This window comes from Myotis davidii, unplaced genomic scaffold (genome assembly GCF_000327345.1).
Source record: "Myotis davidii unplaced genomic scaffold, ASM32734v1 scaffold97, whole genome shotgun sequence".
NCBI classification, from domain to species: domain Eukaryota; kingdom Metazoa; phylum Chordata; class Mammalia; order Chiroptera; family Vespertilionidae; genus Myotis; species Myotis davidii.
This window is the reverse complement of record NW_006289392.1, coordinates 4039560-4062652: the sequence shown is the minus strand read 5'-3', so window position 1 is coordinate 4062652 and position 23093 is coordinate 4039560. Positions and strand designations below refer to the sequence as shown.

At 62.7% G+C, this 23093-nt stretch overlaps 3 protein-coding genes across 7 annotated transcripts in view; 1 reads left to right on the top strand and 2 right to left on the bottom strand.

Annotated features, from left to right (window-relative positions):
* The window catches only part of PCSK7 (proprotein convertase subtilisin/kexin type 7), a 36690-nt gene extending 32819 nt beyond the window's left edge, over positions 1-3871 (top strand). For 2 of the 3 annotated variants that reach the window (XM_006761557.2, XM_015562488.1), the window contains exons 13-17: positions 398-554; positions 1034-1128; positions 2063-2156; positions 2301-2418; positions 2669-3871. In XM_006761557.2, coding sequence (XP_006761620.1) covers positions 398-554; positions 1034-1128; positions 2063-2156; positions 2301-2418; positions 2669-2953 — 749 coding nt within the window. In that variant the 3' untranslated portion in view covers positions 2954-3871. Of the gene's footprint in view, positions 1-397; positions 555-1033; positions 1687-2062; positions 2157-2300; positions 2419-2668 lie in introns of those variants that run through there. The other variant, XM_015562489.1, reaches the window with a different exon arrangement.
* Positions 3872-4097: 226 nt separating this feature from the next.
* TAGLN (transgelin) lies at positions 4098-8779 on the bottom strand. The gene is made up of 5 exons (XM_006761558.2): positions 8673-8779; positions 5553-5744; positions 5271-5448; positions 4940-5042; positions 4098-4636 (listed from the first exon to the last, which is right to left on the bottom strand). Exons 2-5 carry the CDS (start codon positions 5730-5732, stop codon positions 4492-4494), a joined length of 606 nt encoding a protein of 201 aa, XP_006761621.1. The 5' UTR covers positions 5733-5744; positions 8673-8779; the 3' UTR covers positions 4098-4491.
* Positions 8780-10473: 1694 nt separating this feature from the next.
* SIDT2 (SID1 transmembrane family member 2) lies at positions 10474-22304 on the bottom strand. 3 transcript variants are annotated; one of them, XM_015562490.1, is made up of 28 exons: positions 22218-22304; positions 21787-21922; positions 21627-21672; positions 21181-21282; positions 21000-21083; positions 20205-20304; positions 19946-20011; positions 19041-19134; positions 18689-18741; positions 18369-18380; positions 17982-18053; positions 17765-17836; positions 17539-17601; positions 16704-16822; positions 16405-16478; positions 16254-16324; positions 15963-15972; positions 15763-15822; positions 15535-15658; positions 15308-15425; positions 14806-14942; positions 14256-14364; positions 13986-14062; positions 13798-13844; positions 13480-13585; positions 12895-13005; positions 11828-11941; positions 10474-11750 (listed from the first exon to the last, which is right to left on the bottom strand). In XM_015562490.1, exons 2-28 carry the CDS (start codon positions 21858-21860, stop codon positions 11688-11690), a joined length of 2178 nt encoding a protein of 725 aa, XP_015417976.1. In that variant the 5' UTR covers positions 21861-21922; positions 22218-22304; the 3' UTR covers positions 10474-11687. The 3 variants fall into 3 exon arrangements, with proteins under 3 accessions (XP_015417976.1, XP_015417978.1, XP_015417977.1); XM_015562492.1 differs by lacking the exon at positions 17539-17601; XM_015562491.1 differs by lacking the exon at positions 18369-18380.
* Between the last annotated feature and the right edge of the window lie 789 nt (positions 22305-23093).

Here is a 23093-nt window from a genome sequence, read left to right as displayed (position 1 = left end):
CTCTGAGTGTCCGTATGCGTTACTCTTTCCTCCTAGTTGTAGGACTTCCACTCAGCCAGCGTTCCTGTGGGTCTGGGTGATGTCCGTTCCATCTTAGTTTCACTTTTGAAGTAGTTGTTCAAGGCAGCAAACTCCGGCATTAACCTATGCCGCCATCTTGGTTCTCCTTCCCGTTTGGATCTTGTATTGTGTCTTCCGTGTTGTCTCCCCAACAAGCCTCCAGAGTGTAAAGGCCCTCAAAGCTGCCGCCGCCTCCCCTTTACCTGGTGCACAAGGCCCCGGAGTGGCCGTGGGTGCTCCATGTGGCTTCATGAGCATGAGCCCCTGTGTGCGGGGATGAGGTGGGTGTAAGTGTCTGTGGGCTGGCATCCCAGCTACCTAGCCTGACCCCCTTCAGTCAGCAGGACGGACCTGGAGATGTCGGGGCTGCAGACCTTGGAGCACGTGGCCGTGACGGTCTCCATCACTCACCCGCGTCGTGGCAGCTTGGAGCTGCAGCTCTTCTGCCCCAGCGGCATGATGTCCCTCATCGGCGCCCCCCGCAGCATGGACTCGTACGTACCGCCGCCTCTGAGCCCTCTGCAGCCAGGGCCTCTCCCAGGGCAGGAGACCTGGCCACGGGCGAGGTCCTGGGCCCATGGCGCCCTTGGCGGCTGGCAGCCGGTCAGGATGGGCTTCACGCAAGTGCTTACGGTGCTGACACAGCACTTCACACCGTGTCCTCCAGTCTTCACGAGGGCCATGTGGGGTCACCTGTGCCACCTCGTTTCACAAATGAGTAAACCAGGTGGAGCTCGTGAGCGCCCGAGAAAGCAGCCCTAACCCCAGCTGCCAGCCCCACCTGTGCTCACCCACCTCTGCCTCCTCCACCACAGCACGGGGGCATGAGGCCCCTGAGCTCAGGGGCAGGGGACCCCTAGGCACCCTCCCTCCCTCCCTCACAGCTGGCGACAGCTGCCACACTTCCAGGGCTGCCACCGTGAAAAAGGGTGTGCCTCCGTGCCTCCAGGTTTTCCACTCTCTTCTCCCCCAGGGACCCCAGCGGCTTCGAGGACTGGACCTTCTCCACTGTGCGCTGCTGGGGGGAGAGGGCGCGAGGGTCTTACAGACTCGTGGTCAGGGATGTAGGTGAGCCTGCCCCCTCCCTCGGGCCCTGCTGTCATGGCTGCCGTCTGGTCCCTCTGCCTCCCAGGTCTCACAGACATGGTCCGTGTGATGCCTAGGGCTGCCATGAGCCAGCTGGGCAGACCAGAGGCAGACCCCGTCCAGAACTGGCATTGGTGTCACGTGCCCTCTGTGCAGACTCTCGTGTTCCCCAGTGGCTGGTCTGCTTTCCTCAGGGGAGCAACAGAGACTCCTTGTTGACACCCATTTCAAGCCCTTTCGCGCATAGCCTGCCTTCGCCAGCCCGAGGCAGGTAACCCTGGGGAGACCGGGCCACCTCCAGGGGTGCAGTGGTTGTGGGAGGTCACCGCTGCAGGGAGGAGACTGGAAATTGAGCCAGTCCAGGTAGGTGTGCTCTAGTCTGGTGGTTTCAGCCCTTGATTTAGTAGAAGGATTTTTTTTCCCAAGCAAAACCACAGCTGAAATCTCAAAATATGAGAGAGACAAAGGCAAGCCCTAGCCAGTTTTGCTCAGTGGTTAGAGTGTTGACCTGTGGACTGAAGAGTCCCAGGTTCGATTCCAGTCAAGGGCATGTACCTCAGTTGCAGGCTCAATCCCTGGCCCCGATGGGCACTTGCGGGAGGCAGCCAATCTGTGTGTTTCTCGCACATCGATGTTTCTCTCTCTGCCTCTCCCCCTCCCTTCCACTCTCTAAAAGTCAATGGAAATGTCCTCGGTGAGGATAGACAGAGAGAGAGGCAAACTCCCTCTGCTTTGGAGCACCGCCTTTCACTGCCCCTTCCATCCCGAGGGCACTCCGAGAGGCCGATCTGAAGAACCCTGGGCTCAGTGGGCACGAGACAGCTCCTATGGCCAAGCCCTGTCACATGGCAGGAGCTCTGCTGTCTGTGTGGCCGACAAGGGCCCAGCTCACAGCCCGCCTCGCTTGCTGCCCTAGGAGATGAGGCGCTCCCGGCCGGCACCCTCCGGCAATGGCAGCTGACCCTGTATGGCTCTGCGTGGAGGCCGGTGGACATCAGAGACAGACAGAGGTAGGTACAGAGGAAGGGGCCTGCTCGGGCAGTCCACCTCCCTGGAAACCCATCCTGCGTCCTCCCACTCAACTCTAGGGGGGAGGCCGGGCCAGGCAGCTGGGACCAAGTTCAACTGGACAGCTTGTCTTTCCTTCTCCACAGACTCTTAGACGATGCCATGAGTGGAAAATACCTGCATGACGACTTCACTCTGCCCTGCCCTCCTGGGCTCAGAATTCCCGAGGAAGTTGGTTACACCATCACTCCGAACACCCTCAAGGTGCTCGAGCTAAGCCTCACACTGGAGGTGGCGGCGGGGGTGGGGGGGGCAGAGCTTGGAGGGATGGGCAAGGCGGTGGAAGACAGGGTTATCCCCCTGCCAGCTGGCACTTCCTAGTGTGTAGGTGAATGGTTTGGGGCAGCAGAGGCAGCCCCTCATGGGAGAGAGACTTTCTGAGCTCAGCATTCTGGGCTAGGAAAGGCTGCAGGTCTTGGGAAACGTCCCTAACGTAGGTGTGGGATTCCCCCAGACCCTGGTGCTGGTCGGCTGTTTTGCCGCCTTCTGGACTGTGTACTACGTGCTGGAAGTCTACTTGAGCCAGAGGAATGTGGCCTCTCACCCGGTTTGTCGGAGCGGACCCTGCCTCGGGCCCCAAAGAAGCCGAAAAGCCAGGGAGGAGGGGGCCGAACTGGAGTCAGTGCCACTTTGCAGCAGCAAGGACCCTGGGGGAGTGGAGGCGGAGGCCGCAGGCCCTCTCATCGCTGCGGGTGACCCGGCCCCAGGCCTGCAGGGCAGGGCGGAGCAGATGTGCTGACCGCCAGCAGCTCAGCCTGGCACGGGCTCTTCCTCCCCTGCGGGGAGCTGGGCAGCTGCTCCCAAGTTCCGGGAGCCCTGGGAGCAGGCGCCCCTGATCTGACTGCGCTCAGGGAGGCACGGCTTTCAAGGGGGCGCAGGAGGAGCGTACAGAGAACGTGGCAGCAGCACAGGACCTTCCTGGACCGGCAGCTTCGGGTGAGAAGGACCAGATGGGATTGGCGTCCCTTCCGGGCCGGCCTCCGGCCTCATTTCCCCTGGCCAGTGGTGCGGCCTCGGACCCTCGCCCACCTGTGCAGGCGTGAGAAGGGGCCTGCCGCACCCAGAAGAGTGTCCCAGAGGAATCATCCCTGGTCACTTGGGAAGAGGGCGCAGAGGTGGGGACTAGAAGGGCCCAGAATATCCTGTCCTCAGGACCCAGGACCCGGAGCCAGCAGACTGTCCTCCCCTTCCTGCCTCAGCCTTGGACCTTGGACATACGGGTGTGGCTGTGGTCCGTCCGCCCGGTACGCGGCCCTCAAGCCATTGGCTCAATCTCCCTAATCAGAAGCCACCCCTGAACCCCCGACTCCCTCACCATCCCCACCTTTCATCCCGAAGGGTCAGGACGATGCTCCTGGCCAAGCCGGGGAGGGCCTGGCCCGGCTGCTGCTTCCAGGGGCGTCTGCACAGGACTGGGACAGGTGCGGCCACTGCCACCCAGCCCAGCGCCCTGTCCTCCTCAGAAAGTGCTCAGGGAACGGCCTTGCCCCAAGGCCAGCTGTCTGCCAGCAGCTCTGACCCCCTTCTTGGCTCCCCCTCTTCTGAGCTGGTTGGCTGACTCATTTTTTTAACACTTAAGGTTTGATCTCCTCCTGTCACAGCAACTTCTGTGGAGTTTTTTCTGCACAGCTTTTCCAAATAAAAAACTTCCACATAATTCTGCCCCCTCCCATCTCCTCTTCTCTGCTAAGCAAGTTGCCAAGAAGCTCCTCCCCGTCAGCCCCGAGCTCCACTCTCCTCTCCCATGGCCTGGTCCTCTGAGAATTGCACCCGGGACCCTGCAGTGGGAGGGGCTCTTCAGAGGGCGTAGGCCAGGGCCTCACAGATGCCCTTTACCCAGAACCACACAGAAGTGACGAGGGCAAATCAGACTGCCAGCCAGGCCTGAGAAAAGATCCATGTATATTTTCACCTTGAATTTCAACCCCCGAAATATTCCAGCAAACTTGGGGGGGGAGGTTGGGCTGGGTCTCCCTCAATGGGTGTCTGCAGGCTAGGAGGATGGTGGGTTTGTCCCAGCCCGGCCCCCTGCACAGCCCAGGCTGGGGGAGACGGGAGGAGGCGGGGAGCCGGGGTAGGCGGGGAGCAGTGCTTCAGAGGAGGAATCGGGCTGGGGGTGGGGCGAGTTGCCCAAGCGCAGTCCCCCGTGCTCAGTGATGGAGCTCGGAGCCCGGAAGCTGGCTGGGGCAAAGGAACTCGGGTGTGGGAGGTGGGCGAGGAGGGAAGGCTGCAGCCGACGACGAGCGGGGAGGCCGGGCTGGGGGCTGGCCTGGCCCTCTAGCTGATGATCTGCCGAGGCCGCCCGTAGCCCGTCATGCCGGCCTGGGAGGCCCCTCTGTTGCTGCCCATCTGCAGGCCAATGACGTGCTTGCCCTCCTGCAGCTGTCCCTCTGTGAACTCCCGCTTGTGCTCCTGGGCTTTCCTAGAGGAAGGACCGGCCGGTGACCACTCCCAGGCCAGCTCGCTGGCTGCTCGGCCACTCCCCGGCCTGGTCCCTTTCCCTCCTGGTCGTGTCCCCCCCCCCCCCTTCATCTAGCTTGGCCCTCAGGCTGGGAGGCTGGTTGAGCCCCGAAGATAGGAAGGGAAGAGTCAAATAGTTTTAGGGACCCATGTCCCTCTTAGACCATGTCCCTCCCTGGCTATCTGTTCCCCAAATCACTCACACCTTCGGGGAGCCCAGGCCGCCCCCCTTCTCATGCGGAGACCCGCACTTGGAGCCACTTACTTCATAAACCAGTTGGGATCTCCACGGTAGTGCCCGTCATTCTTGGTCACGGCCAGGCTGCCCAGGGCCATCAGGGTCCTCTGCACGGCTGCCAAGTCTTTGCCTGTGGGAAGGGCGGGCGGGCACACTTCAGGGCCCTGTAAACAGGACTCCCAAGGCGGCCCGCCCCACCTCTCAGAACGAGAGGTGAGGACACGGCGGAACCACAAGGCTCCAGGGCCCCTGTGAGTGTGCTGTGGTCTCCCTGTACCGCCCACTCCTGCTTCCATCAAAGGTCCCTGCCTGAGCCACCCCTCCTCACCTAGCCCCTCCACCCCCTTGTTCTCTGTACCTTCAAAGAGGTCAACAGTCTGGAACATGTCCGTCTTGGTGACGCCGTAGTCCTCAGCTGCCTTCAGGAACTGAGCCACCTGCTCCATCTGCTTAAAGACCATGGAGGGAGGGTTCTCGGGCACCCTCACTGGCTTGGCGCCGTCAGGGTAGAGGCTGTTCACCAGCTTGCTCAGGATCTGCCAGGCAGAGACAGGGCTTGGCACTCGGCTCGGGGTGCCTGCCCCAGGACACTGACAGAATGGCACAGCCCCAACCCCACCCCACCCCGGGTGCCACTCACCACGCCATTCTTCAGCCAGACCTGGAAGCCCAGGCGGCCGCGATCCGGGCGCCCCACATCCGGGCCGCACTGCACCACGATCCACTCCACCAGCCGCTCCTCCAGCTCCTCGTCGTACTTCTTCTCGATCTTGGATTGCACCTCGCGGCTCATGCCATAGGAGGGTCCCTTGTTGGCCATGTTTGGGGAGAGCTTAGCACCAGGCAGAGAAGGGAGAGGGCCGGGTCAGAACCAGCTGTGCCCACCACCTAGACCTTCGTCTTTCTCCGCTTGCTCCCTGGTTTTGTTTTCTTGGCTCTGCCTCTCTGGGCCAGGACTCCTCTGTCAGGGCCCCTCCAGCCTTGGCGACCAGGGGGCAGGAGACCGGGTCTGGCAGTCGGGAGCAGGCTGGGTGAACTGTGTTGTGAATGACCAGACATAAGTGTTTTAAGCTTTGCAAGCCATATGGTCTCTGTCATTGTCCCACAAAAGCAGCCTTCGGCAAGACATAGACAAATGAACATGGCTTTGTTCCAATAAAACTTTATTTACACCTTGTGGCTCAGTTGGGTTGAGAGTCAGCCCCCAATCCAGAGCTCTCTCTTTGGCCACAGAGGACCTGTGGAGGCCTCGGGAGGAGGCCCCAGTGGCCCCAGAAGAAGCCAGCAGGTGTCTGTCCTGCCAGGTGTGAGGTGGTTCCCCGCAGACTCCACGCCCCAGCCCAGAGGGCCCTCCTACCCAGGTCAGCCCGCCCCTGGCTGCGGAAGAGGCTCGCCTCGCAGTGGAAAGAGGGCGCCCAGGAGCTCGGGGCCAAGGCGCTGCTTCCCTCGGGGCAGCTGGTGCCCTGGACTCCCCCTCGTGCCCTGTCCTCACACCACAGGAGCGGCTTGAGGGACCACGAAGCTGGAGTCCTCGGGACGCCCAGAGCCCAGGACCTGCCCGTGCAGACCAGCATCGGAGAGCCCGCGGAGGGGAAGGGAGGGGAGGCTGCAGGAGCAGTGGGTCTGGCTGCTCAACTGGCCTGACCACAGGTGTCAACCTGGGGCGCTGCCCAGAGTCCATCTGAGGAGGCTGAGCCGTGCCCTGGCCTCGGGGAGGTCAGAGGTTGAGAAAGAGGGAGTGGCCCAAGGAATGAGCGGTCAGCCTGTTCCCCGGCTCCCTCTCCACACCCTCCTGTGGAGGCGACACCACACCCCACCCCACACTCCGTCTCCCGCCCCCGTTCCCCAGGCCCACGCGTGTCCACAGCGAAGGCAGTGCAGCTCCCTCCGGGCTGGGACCACCTGGCAGGTGGCTGTCCCTCCGGCCTCCACCCTCTTCAAAACCAGCCGGAGAGCGAGGATAGGGTGGAGGATGCATCTTCATTCTGGGCACTGGGCAGCGCACTTCTCTCCCGTGTCCTTATTTGTAACATGAGGGCCGGGCCTCTCTGAGGACAGGGTTCTCTCAGCACCTCCCTCACATCCCACTCCCCCCCTCCCACCAGCCCCCCTTCTCCACTAGTGATGCCAAAGAACCCAAGCTTTGCTCTGGGCTACAAAACCCCTCCCTTCCCCAAACTATTCTGTGTCTCGCCCCTGCCCCTGCTCCCTCATCACCAAGGGCTCCTGGGCAAACCCTGTAGGCCGAACTCCCAGGGGGCAAGGACAGGCATCCCAGCTCATCCTGCCCCTGCCTCCCTCCTCCCTCATCTCAGCTTCACACCATCCCAGGCCCCGCATGCCTCCCTGCGTCCAGGCTCACTGTCTTCCGTGCCCTGCCCTCTTTTTAAAAAAACACAAAAATGTTTTTATTAATTTTTAGAGGGGAAGGGAGAGGGAGAAACATTGGCCGCCTCCTGCACGCCCCCTACTGGGGATCAAGCCCTCAACCCAGGCATGTGCCCTGACCAGGAAACCTAGGACTCTCAACCCAACTGAGCCACACCGGCCAGAGCTGCTCTGCCCTCTGGAATCCACGGCCCCCCGCCCCCCCGCCAGACTGTGCTGGGGGTGAGGACAGCAGGGGAGCACAGTGTGCGCCCCCACCCCAGGTTATATAGTCTCAGGAGACTCAGAACAGCCAGCCAAGGTGGCCAGTCCCATAGCGGCAGCCCTTCGATCTAGAGACAAATGTGGATTTTGATCAGAATCGGCGGGGGGGGGGGGGGGGGCAGGGGAGCATGCATTTCACACACACACATGCATGCACACGCACACGCACGCACACCTCCTGGTGAAGAGTGTGCCAGTGCAGCGCTCCAAGAAACCTGGATAAAGACCTGCCCAGCCTCGCCTTGAAGCCGCTGGGAGGAGGGGGAGACCGCTGCGCCCAGGGGACGTCCAGACAAAGGCTCCTGGGATGGCAGGAGGGACAGTCTGCCGCTGCCCTTCGCGCCCCTGCCCTTCGGCTTCTGTCAGCCTCCCCTCTTCAAAGGAAAACACAGCTCAGTTGCACGAGCCCCTGTAGGCACCCTGGGCACAGGGGGCAGGAGAGGAGGCTTGGCTAAGTTCTGGGGGCAGAGAAGAGCCATCCGACTACTACTCTCAATAGCACCCAGAGGGGAGCCCAGGGCCCAGGCCTGCCTGGCCCAAGGGAGCCAACCCGCGTCCCTGGACGCTTCCAGAAGTGCGGGCCCCACCCTCTGCCTGTAGGGAGGTGCCTTCTCTCTCAGTGTCTGGAAGGAGCTATGTACCCAGAAAATCAGCCCTCACCTCTGCCTGCACCCTGCACCCTGCACCCTGCCCCCTGCACCCTGCACCCTGCACCCTGCCTGCTTCAGAATCCAGGGCTTTGCGCCCCTCCCACTGCCACGGGGCTCTCCAGGCTGCTCAGCCCGGGGACCCCCAAGGGTCACTGCTCTCCGGCACTAGTGACTCACACCTCCTTCAACACCCCCCACCCAGAAGACAGGCAGCAGAGCCGACTCCCACTCTGCCCACTCTGCTCTGGTCTCTGCTCCCTTCTTGCCAGCCAGGCATCCTGAGCACTTCAATAAGCCCAGCTGCCCAGTGAGCAACACGGCTCCGGACGCCTCCCGCCATCGCCATCCGCTAGGACCACCTCCCACCCGGAGATTCAGGGTGCACTGCCCCAAGGGTGGGCTCCCAGCCCGTCCAGGCCCGGCCCCGCTCCCCTCCAGCCCGGGGCAAACGCACTCACAGGGCTCTGAGGTGCAGGAAGGACTCCGCTCTGTCTGGACTGGGACAGACAGGATGGGGCGCTGGCTGGGTGAGGGGTTTAAAGGCCTGCTCAGCGGTGATGTCAGCCTCCCCCCGCCCCTCCTGCAGGAGGAAACAGGCTCCGTTCTCCACCCCAGGCCCCCCAGCGACTCGCATAGGCTCCATATTTGGGGAAAGACACCAAGTTGGAGCATTCTGCCAGGGCTGCCCGAGCATTCCCCGCGTGCCTGGGGGATGGAGCGGGCGGGCGGGGCTCGCTGCTGGGGAACCAGCGGGAAAGGCCTTTTATGGACAGGACCACGAAGGCTTCCCAGCGGCCGGGGCTGCAGACTTAGGCGGATCCTTCTACACGGCTCCCTGCCCGAGTTTGAAGGGAGGGGAGACTCAGGAGGGTCCGCCAGAGAGTGGAAAGGGGCCAAGGGGAGGCGGGGAGCCTCATCACTGAGGTTTGTCGGGGAAAGACCAGCCCGCTCCCCTCCTGGGCTTGAGCCCTGGTGGAAGACAGGAACTAACCTTGACTGAGGACTGACTACACGCCCGACACTGGGCAAATGCTCTCATTTAATACTCGCAGCTGCACTGCGAGAGCGAACTGTCAGCGCCGCTTACAGAGGACGGAACGGAGGTCAGAGGGCATCTCACCAAGGCCACACGGCGGGGGGCGAGTGGCAGAACCCAGGCATCTGACCAACCTGCCGCCCGCCCCGTGGGAGCAGGAGAGACTGCCAGGCCCCCTTCAGCTGCACCACCTGCTCGGGCTGAGCGCGTTCTGCTGGGTGGGCCCAGGGCCCTGCTCTTCAGTTGGGGTGGGATTAAGGGCTTGGAGCAGCTGTCACCTGCTCCCCTAGAGGCCCGCTAAGGCCGGCAGGGCCCGAGACCCAGCGCTGGGGCAGGAGGCTCAGGTGTGCCGGTGCCTCCCTCCGTCAGGAATCGTCCCTGATGATCCTGGGAGCAGACGGACTCCTCCCCCGGGAAGGAAACCCACGCAGATCTCGCTTGTCCCTGGCTTCAGGTGTCTCAGGGAGGATGAAAGGAGGGAAAGGAGAGACTTGGGAGGAGTCTCGGCTGCCCGCTGAGGCACACGGCCCCACCCCCTACATCACCCTTGGGCGCCTGCTGGAAGGGCCGAAGTCTGCACCCTACACTCGGAGGGCACAGCCAGCACCAGCGGAGGGCGCCCGTCAGCCCTCCCTTCCCCTCCCCTCCCCACCAGAGGAAACCGCTCCATCAGTGCCCGGGATCCCAGTGGTGCAGAGCAATAGTACCTCCCAGTGGTGTCTGTGGGAAGAGCAGGGGATCGGCTTGTGTCCTGAGTTCATGTCCCTCTGTGTGCTTAAATCTAACTCAACCTTCCAGGCTATTTCAAAACCCTTCCTCTAGAAGCAAGCCTGCCCTCATGCCCCCACTTACCCACTAGCCATCAGTCTGTTTCCTGAGCGCCACTGCAGCCTTGACCGCAGGCCAGGAAGCACTGCCTGCGGCCCTGGGGCTGGTGGGGGGCCCGGCGGGCACAGGTCGCTGTGGTTTGCCAGGAAGGGTGGGCATCTCAGGTGAGACAGTGTGGCAAAGGCTTATTCACTCCCCTATGCTTCTGGCATGAAGCAGGCTCCTCACCAACATTTACTGAGTTCACACCACTACTCCAAGGAGAGGAATGACAGGAGTCAAGGAACTGGTCCCACTGGTTCCCCCTGGCCCGGGCCCACACTGGAGAACAGAGGCCGTGCTCCATCCCTCTCAGCATCTACACCCAGACAGGGGGGCAATCAGGGTCCAAGAACTGCGTCTGTTGTTCCTTTAATCGAATGCAGACTCATTCATAGAAAAGAAGTGCAACCACAGCTGGAGACAGACAGTAAATGGAGCTCTGAAAAAACCCAACCCCCTCCTCTCCCAGCCCAGGGCTGCACAAACACATTGGTGAGAATAAAACACATTCCCATCTCAAGGCAGGGCCTGGCCTGACTCCCCAGCCCTGGCGTCTGGAATGGACCAGGAGGGCAAAGGGGGCCCAGGACCAGAGCAGCCAGGGTGCCCAGAGCTGGGTTCATTCAGTGTAAACTCCAAGGTGTCACATGCACGTGTGTGACCAACACAGGACTTGGCTGACGACTGGACGGACATGAGCCAGCCCTGGGCCCAGAGCGAGACTGGAGCGGGGGCAGAGGGAAAGGTGTGGCCCTCCTCGAGCCCCTTCCACGGTAGGCACTGGGCTCCTGCGATGGCGCAGGAGGCAGGTGGGCTGGGCTCTTCGTACCCTCCCCCCATGGCCCCTGACTTCTCGGACAGTGTCAATGGCACTAATGGCCCCAGCTGGGGCTTGGCAGGGCTGAGGGCCTGGCCAGAAAAAGGATGAGGGTGAGTTGCTTTTTCTTTCCGAACCTGGTGCTCGCACCAGTCTGGGGCTGATGGAACAGGAAGTGGCCTCGGAATCCAGGCCTCAGGTCAAAGGCAGTTCTCACGTATGAGCTGACCCTCACTGCCAAGAGTCGCAGGGCCCTTGGCAGGTCTTAGCACCATAAGCCTGGCACCAGCTGGCCAGTCCCCCAAATCCTACGCCCCTTCTATCTGGCCGACTAGAGTGGGCAGTGATGGCAGTGAGGTACAACCCCGAAGAGCCGCGGGGCCCTGGTACAGGCCAGAGAATCAGGCCCAGACTGAGGAGCCGGGCGCTGGGCTCCCGGCGGAGAAGGGCAGGACAGGTGGGATCTGAGGCAGGAGCTGGGCGGGCAGCACTCCCCCTTTTCCTGCAGAGGGACAAACGGAGAGCCAAGGACAGGGCCTTGGAAGGTGCCAACACTGATAAGAAAGCAGCAATTTGGCCAACATTTGGGGTCCAGGGGAGCAGGCCTCCTCCCCGGCAGGGGCAGCTGCAAGGCTCAAGGCCCGCCTGTGACTGTCCGGGGCCAAGCCTGGCCGGGCCGTGGGATCCCACGGCCACTGCACTGGGCAGGGGGCAGAGGAGCGCGGCCCGGAGAGAAGCGTGGCGGCTTGGCTAGAAGACGTAGATCTTGTCCCGCTGCACAGTGTCCAGGTCGTCGTCCAGCGTCAGCAACACCTGCGGGGGCAGCGAGTCAGGCACAGCACCGGGAGCCTGCACCCCCTCCCTCCCGGCGGCCAGAGAGGCCCCCATACCAGGAACGACCCGAACATGGCGATGGAGGAGAGGAAGTGCCAGATGTCATGGTCATCAAAGAAGTCGAGGAGGATGCAGTCCCGATTGTGCTCCCTCGACTCGGCCGGCGTTTTCTGGGCAGAAACAGGGAGAGCTGCTTGCTGACGCGGCCCTGGGGGGACAGCGCTTTCTCCCGCCTCGCCCCTCGCCCTCATCTCCTACATCTCAGACCCGGCGCCCCTGACAAATGCCTCCCTGCTCTGCCTCTGCTCCTCGCCCAGATTCTCCTCCCCTTGGTCTAGGAGCAGAGGGTGAAGAGCTGGAGGCGCTGGACGCCTAACTCAGCCCCGTGTGGGACCCGTCGCCCTCATCAGCCTCCAGGGCCCTCCAGGCTCCTTTTCTTTCCAAAGCCCAGCCGCCAGGTGACACAGGCCTGTCCACGGGCAGCGACAGTGGCCGCGCACCCAGGTCTGTAACTTCTTTTCCCACAGACACCAGCTGGGCCTCTGGGTGCCTGGGCTCAGGCCACAGGGAGGACCAAGGCCCTGCCCCGCCCCGAGAGCCAGTCCTCACCTGGCTCCTGCGCCTCCCACCTAGTTCTGCCTCTGCACCACCACCCCGTCACGGCGTCTGGGACACAGGGCCTTCCCCATCAACAGGGTCCTCAAGGCCAAGAGCAAGACCTGCCTCTTGCAGGCAGTTTTCCTGGACCCTCGCTCCTGGGGCCTGCCCTCTGCCCTTCCGTGCCTGCCCTGCCATCCTGCCAGGAGCCGCAGCCCCTCCTGAACTAGACGATTAACGCCTCGAAGGCAGAGCCCAAACCAGACTCGACTCGGTTACAGGACTGCAGCCTGCCCCACGGCAAGGGCCCTGGAGGCAGAAGACAGCCGCTCCCCACTGCGCATCCCCGGACAGGTCCCTGGGCCCCTGGCCTCAGCTGCCCCACAGGCACAGGGGGCGCCACGCAGGTTCACTGGCCGGAGGACTGAACGCGAAAGCTGCTGGGAAGTGAAGTGCTGCTGCGGGCAGCCGGCCACTCCGGACGAGCCTGTGGGTGACTCCCCGCCCCCAGCAGGGGCCCGCTCACCTGCCAGGTGCTGAGTCCCTGGAAGAAGAAGAAGAGCGCGAAGCCCCAGACCACGGAGGTGCAGACGATGCAGAGCAGAGGGATGAGCTTGATCCTCTCCCCGCTCCGGAGCTGGGAGGGGGTGGGGTGGAGAGAGCAGCCTGAGGGCCGCTGCTCACCCTCTCCTGGCCTGCCCAGATGCGCCTCGTCCATTACACAGCTCAGCCCGCCCCACACCAGCAGCGGGGGTCCTCACTGCCGATGGCCACCCTGCTGGGCCTCCCTGTGCCCAGGACCCTGTGCTGGTGGCGCCCTGGCCAGGTGGCCCTCTGTGCGGGGCTCCTCTCACACTGGACGGCGCAGACTCAGTGGGCCCCATTCCTCACCCCTCCCTCCGCACTGAAGTGCTAGTTCCCTGGGCCTCTTAGAACATGCCAGTGCTCTGCAAGTGGCCCTTAGGACCAGGCTGGCTCTCAGGGGACACTTGCGTGAGCGCCCCCAACCCCCCAAACCTCGCTGGCACAGACAGGTGGGCAGGAAGACGGTCTCGGCCATCCCCCCCCACCCCCGAGGCTGAGCAGCAGCAGCGCAGGCTCAGCCCCTCACCTTCATGATGATGTAGAAGGCAAAGTAGAGAAGCAGGTTGCAGATGCCGATGGCCAACAGGTAGGAGGCAAAATCATTGGGGCGCATGATGAGTCCGTAGGCAGCCCTGGCCAGAGGGAGGGAGCTGGTGAGGTGGGGCGGCCGGGCCAGGAGGGCCTGCTCTCAATCCTACTCCGAGTCTCACGCTAACCTGGGGTTGGCTCAGCAGCTACAGGACTCTAGAACCCCAGTGCCCACACCTCTCGTCAGCCCCCATTTCTCACACCCAAAGGTCTCAGCGCCCACCCGCCAGCGGCCGCAGACAGTGGCCAGACTCACAGCGACCAGTTGATGATGTTGCCCATGACCAGCAGCACCATGCGGTCCTAGAGGGAAGCAGAGACGGGCTGAGAGGGGAGAAGGCCCAGGTCGGTCCCCGCGCCCTGGGCCTCAGCTTTCCCCCTGCCTCCCCCCGCTCCTGGAGGGAAGAGTAGATGGAGGAAGAGGGCTGGGGAGCAGGCAGGTACCACGTAGAGGGGCCCGCTGCACTGCCGGATGCAGTCCGTGTAGAGCACGTGGAGGATGCGGCGGCAGATCCCCGAGTCTGCAAGGGAGAAGCTTCTTTCTTAGGCCCGGATGCGCCTGCTGAGGGGGCCAGGGCCTTTGGAGGCCACCGCTGTGCGTGAGGCCTCATCTAATTCCTCACCCGGGGCGTCCTCCAGGCCCTTGAGAGGGCAGACCCAAGGCAGACCCACAGCCCCTCACCCTGGAGGCCCCATCCCCGCCCCTGCCCTCACCCAGCTTCCAGCGGCCCATGTAATAGAGCTGGATGCTGAGGAGCAGGGTGGCGACGATGTGGATGACTGAGAAGATAATCCAGAACGCCGTGTTCCCTTTGCCGAAGACCTGCCGGCCAAGGGAAAGGCTGAGGGGCACGAAGGAAGCTGCTCCCCAGCCCACCCTCCCACTGGAGGAGTTGGGGGAGACGGGAGGTGCAGGGCCCCCTGTGGTTCAGGGAAGGAGCAACGCTCTGCTGCAGGAGGTGGAGAGGATGGAGAGGGTGGAGAGGGAGGAGAGAGAGAGGGGGTGGAGGGGGCGGAGAGGGTAGAGAGGATGGAGACGGAGGGGATGGAGGGGGTGGAGAGGATGGAGAAGGAGGAGAGGGAGGGGAGGGTGGAGAGAGAGGAGAGAAAGGGGGTGGAGAGGAAGGAGAGAGGACGGAGGGTGGAGGGAGGAGAGAAAGGAGAGAGGGTGGAGGGAGGAGAGAAAGGAGAGAGGGGGGAGGGAGGAGAGGGAGGAGAGGGGGCACATGTGCGCGTGCAGGCACATAGCTGGTTCAGGCCTCACCACGCCCAGCACCGAGAAGAAGATGACCACGGCCAGGCATGCGTAGGCGCTGTAGGCGCTGGCGTTGATGTCCGGGTGCCGCTTCTGGTAGAGCTTGAGCATGCAGAGCCCGGCGATCATGTACATGAATGACGTGTCTGGAGTGGGGACGCCCCCGTGAGCTGTAGCACCACTACTGAGCCTCCACAAGGACCCCCGGCCCCCACAATCAGAGTGGGAGAGCGCCCACCCCGCCCCAGGCCACAGAGCCAGCTGGTGGCGGGCTGGAGCTGGCCCTCTGGTCCCTTCACTGTCCCCCCCACGCCCCTGCCATCTGGCTGTCACCCACAGTCTGCCTTCCCATCAGGGACCACATTCCAATGATGTCCGTGTTCTGAAGGAAGGTCACAAACCAAGGAAGGGGCGCCACACTGTTCCCCTGCAGCTGCTGTGCCCAGGGACCCTGGGCAATGGGGAGAGTGGCGACACGGGTAGGTCCCCGCTCTGGTTCAGCCCCACTCACCGAACTGGAAGTTGGTATAGTTGGGGCAGACGTGGTAGCAGGCGCTCAGCAGGCCCTCCATCATGAGGGCTGTGCCCATGGCGTAGAACAGGCCAAAGTGTTTGGGGATTCCACACTCCTGGTGGGGGGAGGGGAGGAGAGGAGGTGAGGCAGGAAGGGACCTGCAGGAGGAGCTCCTGGGAGGAGTGGGCGGTGGGCAGGGCGGGCAGCCAGGCGCAGGCTCCCACCAGGGCGTAGAGGTCTTGGCGCAGCAGGGCCCGGTTGTGGTTGATCTCCCGCTGCAGGATGATGAGCAGGAAGAGCAGCCCCAGCAGGATGTACCCCAGGTTGCTGAGGATGTTGTTGAAAGCGCTAGGAGGGGCACAAAGGACACAGGCCTCAGCCTCTCCCGTCCAGGCCGGCACACGGAGCCTGCCCCTTCCCGGGCCACCACTGGCCTCCCAAGAAGGTCCTACCTGAGGTTGCCCAGCGGGTGGGCGCAGAGGAAGTTGTAGTAGCAGATGTCCTGATTCCCTTGCCAAGCTCAGCCCCATGCCCTGGGGAGGAAGAGCCAGGCGCCAGCAGGGGCCGGGCCACCCCACCCCACCCCACCACGGACAGGAAGTGCCCCCAAGGCCAGCAGGTGTGTGCACAGGTACCCCAGGCAGTCCCCTTTGTGACAGTCACTGTCGACCCTCTTGGGGGTGGCTGACCCCCTGGGTGTGACGGTGACTAAGTTCTGACTAAAGTACAGGGAAAAGGGAAGGGACCTGCATCCCACCCATCCCTGCAAACCTGGGGGAAGCCCTCACTGGGACGTGCTGTCCCCATTTTGCAGATGAATAAACTGTGCTCAGGGAGGTTAAGTGACTGGCTCAGGGTCAGCCAGCTGGTGAAAGCCAGGATTTGAACCCAGTCCCGGCGACCGCAGCCCTGTGCTTGCTCCGCCCGGGGAGCCAGCCCCTGCTCACCGTCTGGTAGGTGATCACCAGCTGCACCACCGGGAGCGCATAGAAGACAGCGATGGTGGCGATGTTCCTGAGAGAGACGGCGGTGAGGCGGGAGGGCCCAAGGCCACCCCACCCAACGTAATGGGAAGCCATTCAGCCTCCACTCACCAGAAGTAGATCTGGTACTTCTTGCGCAGAACACGCTTGTCCTTGCGCGCCAGGTCGGCCACACAGAGGTATTGCTGGGGAGAAGCTGGAGTGAGCCCCTCCCCCCACCAGGGAAGAGAGCACAAGGGCTGACCCCGATGGGCAGGGTTCTGGGCCGCCCGCCGCTGCTGGCCCATCAGCCCAGAAGAGACCTCCTGGGCTGCACAGGAGCTCTCCCTGCCTCAGGAGCCCTGAGCAGGACCAACCCGGGCGCCAGACCTTGGTGTGAATGACAGACCTGGAGCGAATGACTGACTGACCTTGGTGCGAATGACGTTCTTGTCGGATTCAATGTCAGTCAGCGTGTCATAGTCCTCCTCCTCCACGGAGCTCATGGAGTCCAGCCGTGGCCGCGTGCCCACAGGGTCCAGGGGGCGGTCTGGGGAGAGCAGGCAGGAGGGGTTCCCAGTGGGCACAGAGCTCAGGGTCCATCCCCACCCACCTGGGCAATTGTCACAATTTCTAGGCAGAGGGAAGAGGCAAAATGGGCTCAGAGCGGGGGCTGTGGTGGGCTCAGGCCCTGGGGGAGGTACCAAGTACTCCTAAGTCCTTGGGGGAACCAGCGTGGGCCCTGCAGAGGCCACTACCTAGGCATGCGCCAGCCTGCCCCTCACTGAGCGAAGGCTCCCAGGCCAGGACACTGAGCAGCCCCAGCCCCAGCCCCAAGCAGCAGGACTAAATCTGGCAGAAGTCATGCTGATTAGAAGGCGCCCAGCCGAGTGGGTTCTGAGGAGGCACTGGTTGAAGACCAGCGGGCCCAATGGTCCGAGACTGCTTCAGCCTGTCCTGTGCCCCCGCAGCTCCCTCCCCTGGTCCCTGCTTGACCAAGGCCCCGAGGCCAGGACAGGCGCCCCTGTCCGAGGCCCTAGCCCAGGCCAGGGAGCCAGGTGCTGGCAAACATGACAGCAAACAGGACATCTGGCCTGGGGAGGGGTGCCAGCCCACCAGGCCTGCTCATCTCAGAACACACAGAGCTGGCAAGCATGGGCATTAGAGGGGGCCATGCGCAAAGCTGCTTCCTGGCCCCAGCGGAGGGCCAGGGCGCTGCCCGGCAGAGCTGATTGGCAGAGCAGCTCCTCCCCGCCCCACATCTACCCATGGCAATGCACAGCTGCCGCATCTGACCAAAGGGAAGGCGCCGCTTGAACTGGTCGTGCCCTTCAAAGGAAAGGAGAGTTACCAGGGAAGGGGAGCCCAGGAGGAAAGGCCGAGGAGGGAAATGGGGAGAGACAGCAGGCCCTTCCCGGCCCCAGCGTCTGGCAGAGAGGTGACCGCCCACCGACAGGTGTCCAGGTGTCACCGCACCACCCGGCCCACTCACCCTGGTAAGTGTAGGAGAGGTCCGCGGTGTCCATGCTGTCAACCAGACCCTCGGTGGACCCGGAACAATTCTCTGCAGAACAGTAACTGGTGAGCACAGGCCTCAGGCAGGCGGAGCCGGGCTCTGAGGAGGCTGGCCCCCACCTGCCCCATGGGGAGGCAGACTCCTCGGGAGACGAGGCTGGGAGTGGCCAGCAGTCGCTGGCACTGATACATACCGAAGGAGCCATAGTTGTAACCATCATAGGGGGAGCTGCCAGGGAAGGGGTCAGCTAGGACCCGAGGGTGACCTGCAAGGAGACGTCAAGGTCCCCTTAGCCCTGGGAGCAGAGAGGCCAAAAGCCACGAAGAGACTCAGAGGAGCCATGGCCGCAGCAAGAACAAGCACCAGCCCCAGCAAGCACAGCTCACACCCACCGCCTCCCACCTCGCCTTCCTCCCATGTGTCCCCAGTGGGGACCTCGCCACCCTTGTCCTCCACGAAGAGAGATACCAAGGAACAGATGTGCCTCCATTGCCAGCAGCAAGGATGGACAGCATGCCTGCCAGGCCCCCAGCACCCTGTGTGCCCCTCTCCCACTCTGGGCTCCAGCCCCTCTGCTTACCAAGGAGAGAAGCTGAGAGGGAAGGTCCCAAGCAGGAGGGAGGACAGAAAGAGAGGGATGGCAGAAAGGAAGAGAGAGTGGACGGTTAATAATCCCCGAGACGTGAGCCCGTGTCTACGGCAGACCCAGTGCGGCTGGCCCCCGAGAACAGTCAGGTGGCAGCCTTAGACGAGCGAGGCAGGGACGGCAGGCAGTGCCCCAGCCCCACGGCAGTGTCACTCCCAGCCTGGATATCCGGAAGCCCGCAGACAGCGCCTCCAACCCGAGGGAGCCACCCCCAAAGCACAGCACTCTGCCCTCCCACCCCGGCCCTCCAGTACCGCTTTCTGGGCAGGCTCGGTCCACCGCCAGCAGCAGGGTCTTCTTCCTCTGCCTGCAGGGACAAAGCCCAGAGGCAAACCTGAGGGGCAGGACAGGGTCCCTCCACCCTCCCCACCCCACGACCCTGTGCTTCATTCATGGTCCTATGGCTCTTCCCAGGCTGGGAAGCAAGGTGGTGGTCTCCCTGCTTGGAAAGGTCAAGAGCAGGGGCTGGTTTCCAGAGAGGCCCCTGGACCACAGGCCTAACAGGGGCTGCTTTCTTCTACCCTGGGGGCTCAGACCCTGCCAGGCCATCTCCCCAAACCCCGCCCCCCATGCCCCAGAGCAGAGGGCCCAGCAGCTGCTCCTTACCTCCAGTTCTCCCAGCAGGCCAGGAGGATGGTCAGCAGGTAGAAGGAGAGGAAGATGCCCAGGCAAAACAGCATCCCCGCCACGTAGGCCTCAGCTGTTGGAAGGAAGCAGGACGCCGAGCACACCAATCACGGCGCCCAGGGCCCAGCGAACCTCTCACCACTTCTCCCCTCAAATGCTAAGGCCCAGCCAGTGTGCCCAACTGGCCGCTCCCCAACTGCGCCAAACCCTGCCTCGGTTCCTCCTGCGCTCCCGCTGCTCCCTCTGCAGGAACTCTCCCCTCTCCTTCTTCCTCAAAACTCCCCCGGGACTTAACCTTCAGCAGAGCAGGGATCCTCTAGGAACCGGCCCTCCTGCCCCACAGGGCCCTCGCAGCAGCGGCTCCTGTCCTCTAGACAGGCGCTCCCCAGGGATGCAGCTGGAGCACCTGGCACACAGATGTGCTCCACAAATATTTGCTGAATAAAGAATCCGCATAGGAGAGGCAGCGTCTTCCCTCCCACCCCCACCTCATGCTTTTATCTCCCACTTTCTCATTACAAAGGGCCCGTTCCATTGCTCAGTAAATATTGACTGAGCATGACTAAGAGGCCGGTTCTTCCCACCAATTTTGCACTAAAACTTCACAACTTAGTGAGATCACAGGGACAGATCCTATTACCCCTCTTACAGAGATAGGGAAACCGAGGCCCAACGAGATTACCCTGCTGCTAAGTGAAAACCAGACTCAGCTCGTTGCTCTTTAGTCATGGATTTGCACCAAGTTTTGTTGGGGCTCACCTCGGGCCTACCAAGAACATGGCCCCTTCCCACCGGCAGCCTGGCGGAGTAGGCCTCCTCCCCCTTCCTACCCCAGGGCTGAGAGGCAGAGCCGCAGGCCAGCCCAAACCTTCACCCTCACTCACATGTGACTGCGCGAGACACCAGCACGGACAGGGTTTTCTGGCGGTGCCCTTGATCAACCGGTTCATCTGGAAGTAAAATGTCAAACTGGCAAACGAAGAGCTGCCTAAAGCTTAGCTAGAGCTGGTGGGACCAGCCCCGGGAGTCTGGGGATGAACACCGGTATCCCACGGGCCCGTGAGTCAGTCACACAGGCCCCTCTGCCTCCCAGGAAGGGGCCAAGTCCTCCCCCCGCCAGCCAGGCCCGTGGCACAGAGTTACCTTCCACAAAAGGGTAGAAGGGCAGGGAGCCCCCGCAGGCCTGGTCTTCCGTCTTCACCACCACCACCACGTAGAAGCTGTTGCTGGGGAAGTCTTTGCGCTGCAGGGTGATGACGATGACAGCATCATCACCATCGTCATGGGATCATCAATGTCATCATCAGCACCATCCTTTTCTGAAATTCCTTCTTTGGGCCAGAAATTATGCTAACCTCTCCTTATGTGTTATTTTACTCAATCCTCCCAAAGGTCCTAATGAGACAGTATTATCATTATTGCTGCTGGGCAGGCTCGGAAGCTAGCTTAGGGCCATGCTGCCAGTAAGGGGTAGAGCCACGATTATCTGGTCCCAAAGCCTGAGTCCAAAGCTGGGCGAACAAATGCATGTCCCCCTGTCACGGAGCCCAGGGGTGCCCCATTAAAGGTTGGGCATTGGCAGGGGAAGTGGAGGGCCACAATGCCTCTGGCAGCTACATGACTGAATGTCACGACACATGGCGTCCCTCCCTGAGCCGGCATTGGTTCCGCCCTCGCCAAGTGCAGGCACCAAGCTTCAGCGATGCCCTTTCCTCTCCTTGCTTTCCTCACAGTGAATGAGTGGCCATGACAGCCAGAAGGGCTTGCTGCTCTTTCCTGTCCCCAAAGGCAGCTGGGATTCTGCTTCGACCCCAAGTCTCAGGGACCAGTGGGCCGAGACTCAGTCTTGTGGGCAGGGGAGGAAGGGACAAGGGGCAAGGAGCAGGGTCTGGAAAGCCAATCCCCAGCCACCTCTCGCCGGCCCATGTGTGTCCCTACCTGCACAGTGATGGCCGCCTTCTTGGTCATCGTCTGGTACATGCCGATGAAGGCCACGTTGTTGTCCAGGTCATAGACAGGGCACTACAGAGGGGGCAGCAGATGCAGGGACCTGGGCCGGGTCCCCTCTCGGCAGCAGCCCTACTACCACGGGGGGAGTGTACGCAGGCAGGCCACTTACCAGGACATCCTGGATAGAGATGACCGAGCAGGGGAAGGCCTTGTTCGAGGTCACCTTGACAATCACTGAGTCTACTCCCTCCGGAAACTCGTACTTGAAGTACTAAGGGTGGAGGGAGGGCACAGGGTGAGCCGTCTCAGAAGGATGCCCCTCTGCCCTCTAGAAGGGGACCGTGTGAGAGGCCTTGACGCTCAGCAGCCCCCTTTTGTGGACACCCTCCTGCTGACGTCAGCTGGGCACTCTGGTCAGGGCCCGAGGCGGGCGGGAGAGAGGGCACAGACCCGCACTTGCCGTGCTGCCGCCCGTTACCACCTTGGGCCAGAGCCTCTGCTTCCAGACTCCCCAGGGCGAGTCCAGCCAACGTGGAACTCCCAGAAGACTACCAGCCACTCCCACCTTCCACTTCCCCGTTTATTCTCTCGAGGGGCAGTCACAGGGGACCCTACCTGAGGCTGCGCTGCTGTTGTGTTGAAGCTGAAGAGCTCCCCGGTCCTGTAGGGCAGAGAAGAGCCCCCAAGGTCACCTCAGAGCTGAGGGAGGAGGCCAGTCCCACCTCCCCTCGCTCTCCCCTGCGGACCTGAGCACGAAGTCGTCCATTCGGCTGACCTGGAGCTGGTACCTGGAGTTGACCGGCGACAGGGTGGACACATCCACATAGAAGAACTGGACCTCAGACTCATTCTTGGTGGGGGGCTGACACAGCGTTCGCTCCACCTTCTGGTAGAGGTACTTGCGCTGAAACCTATAACCCAAAGCAGAGTCGGGACGTGACTACTGTCCCCGCCGGCACATGACTGCAGAGGAACAAGGCCCCATTCCTCCACGCTGGCTCTCTGCCACCCCTACCCCTGCCCCGCCAGGCTGACAGACTCGGGCGCTTGGCTTGGCCTCATGCCATTGACCAGCCTCCTGGTCTGGGGATGGAGAAGAGAAGCAGAGGGGCTCCTGGGTGGTCGGAGACCCCAGAGGACTTGGGTGAGGCTCTAGGCAAGGCCTCACCTGGGCCTCCCCCGACCCGATCCCCAGGTCCTACTCACAGTCCTCGCAGGATGAGGGGCACCTGGAAGGACACCACGGCCTCCTTCTGGCGGACCACGAACAGCAAGGGCGCCCCCTTCTGCTTGCTGAGGACGTTCACGGACACACGCACCCCTTCTGTCTGCAGGGAGAGGAGATGCCTCAGCGGAGCGAGGGGACCACCGCTGCCACCGCACTCAGAGCCCCAGAGACTCCTTCCCCATCCCGGTCAGGCTAGGCGCTCGCTACGCCCCTTCTCCTGCCAGAGCAGCCCCTCTGCAGGGGCTGGTGCTGCCGCAGGAGGCTGTGCAAGAGGCAAGGTCCTGGGCGGCAGGTCCCAGCGGGGCACAGGACCTGAGCGACGGCAGGGCCTCACTTCCCACCGGGAAACGCACGGAGATCTTGGGCACCTCCGGTGCCCCATTCCCGCCCATGCCCATGGGATGCCACACGTGTGTGTACATGCGCGCACACGCACACAGGCACGCGCGCACACACGGACATGGGGGAGCAAAAAATGCTTCTCCACTTTCTTCCTCGTGAGCCAGAAGCTCCCACTCCCCACTCATCAGCACCGGGGCACGGACACAGGGGCTGCTGAAAGCCAGGAAAGGAAACTCTGTCCGGCTCAGCCCACGGGGCGGGGCTGGGGAGGTGCCTTCCCACCTCTGAGCCTCAACTTCCTCCATAAAACGCAGACACGCTCAGCAGGGCGACAAGGGAAAGGACAGAGACGGCGGGAGTTTAAGGGAAAGTAGGAGACGAAGTAAATCCCGTGGGTCTTGTCTGGACGTGGAAGCCCAAGCCCGAGGGCAGCCTTCCTCAGGGGCAGAGGCCACAGCTCAGGGGGTCACCCAGCCCCCAGGCAGGTCCAGAGGCCTCCCCCCTGAAAACAA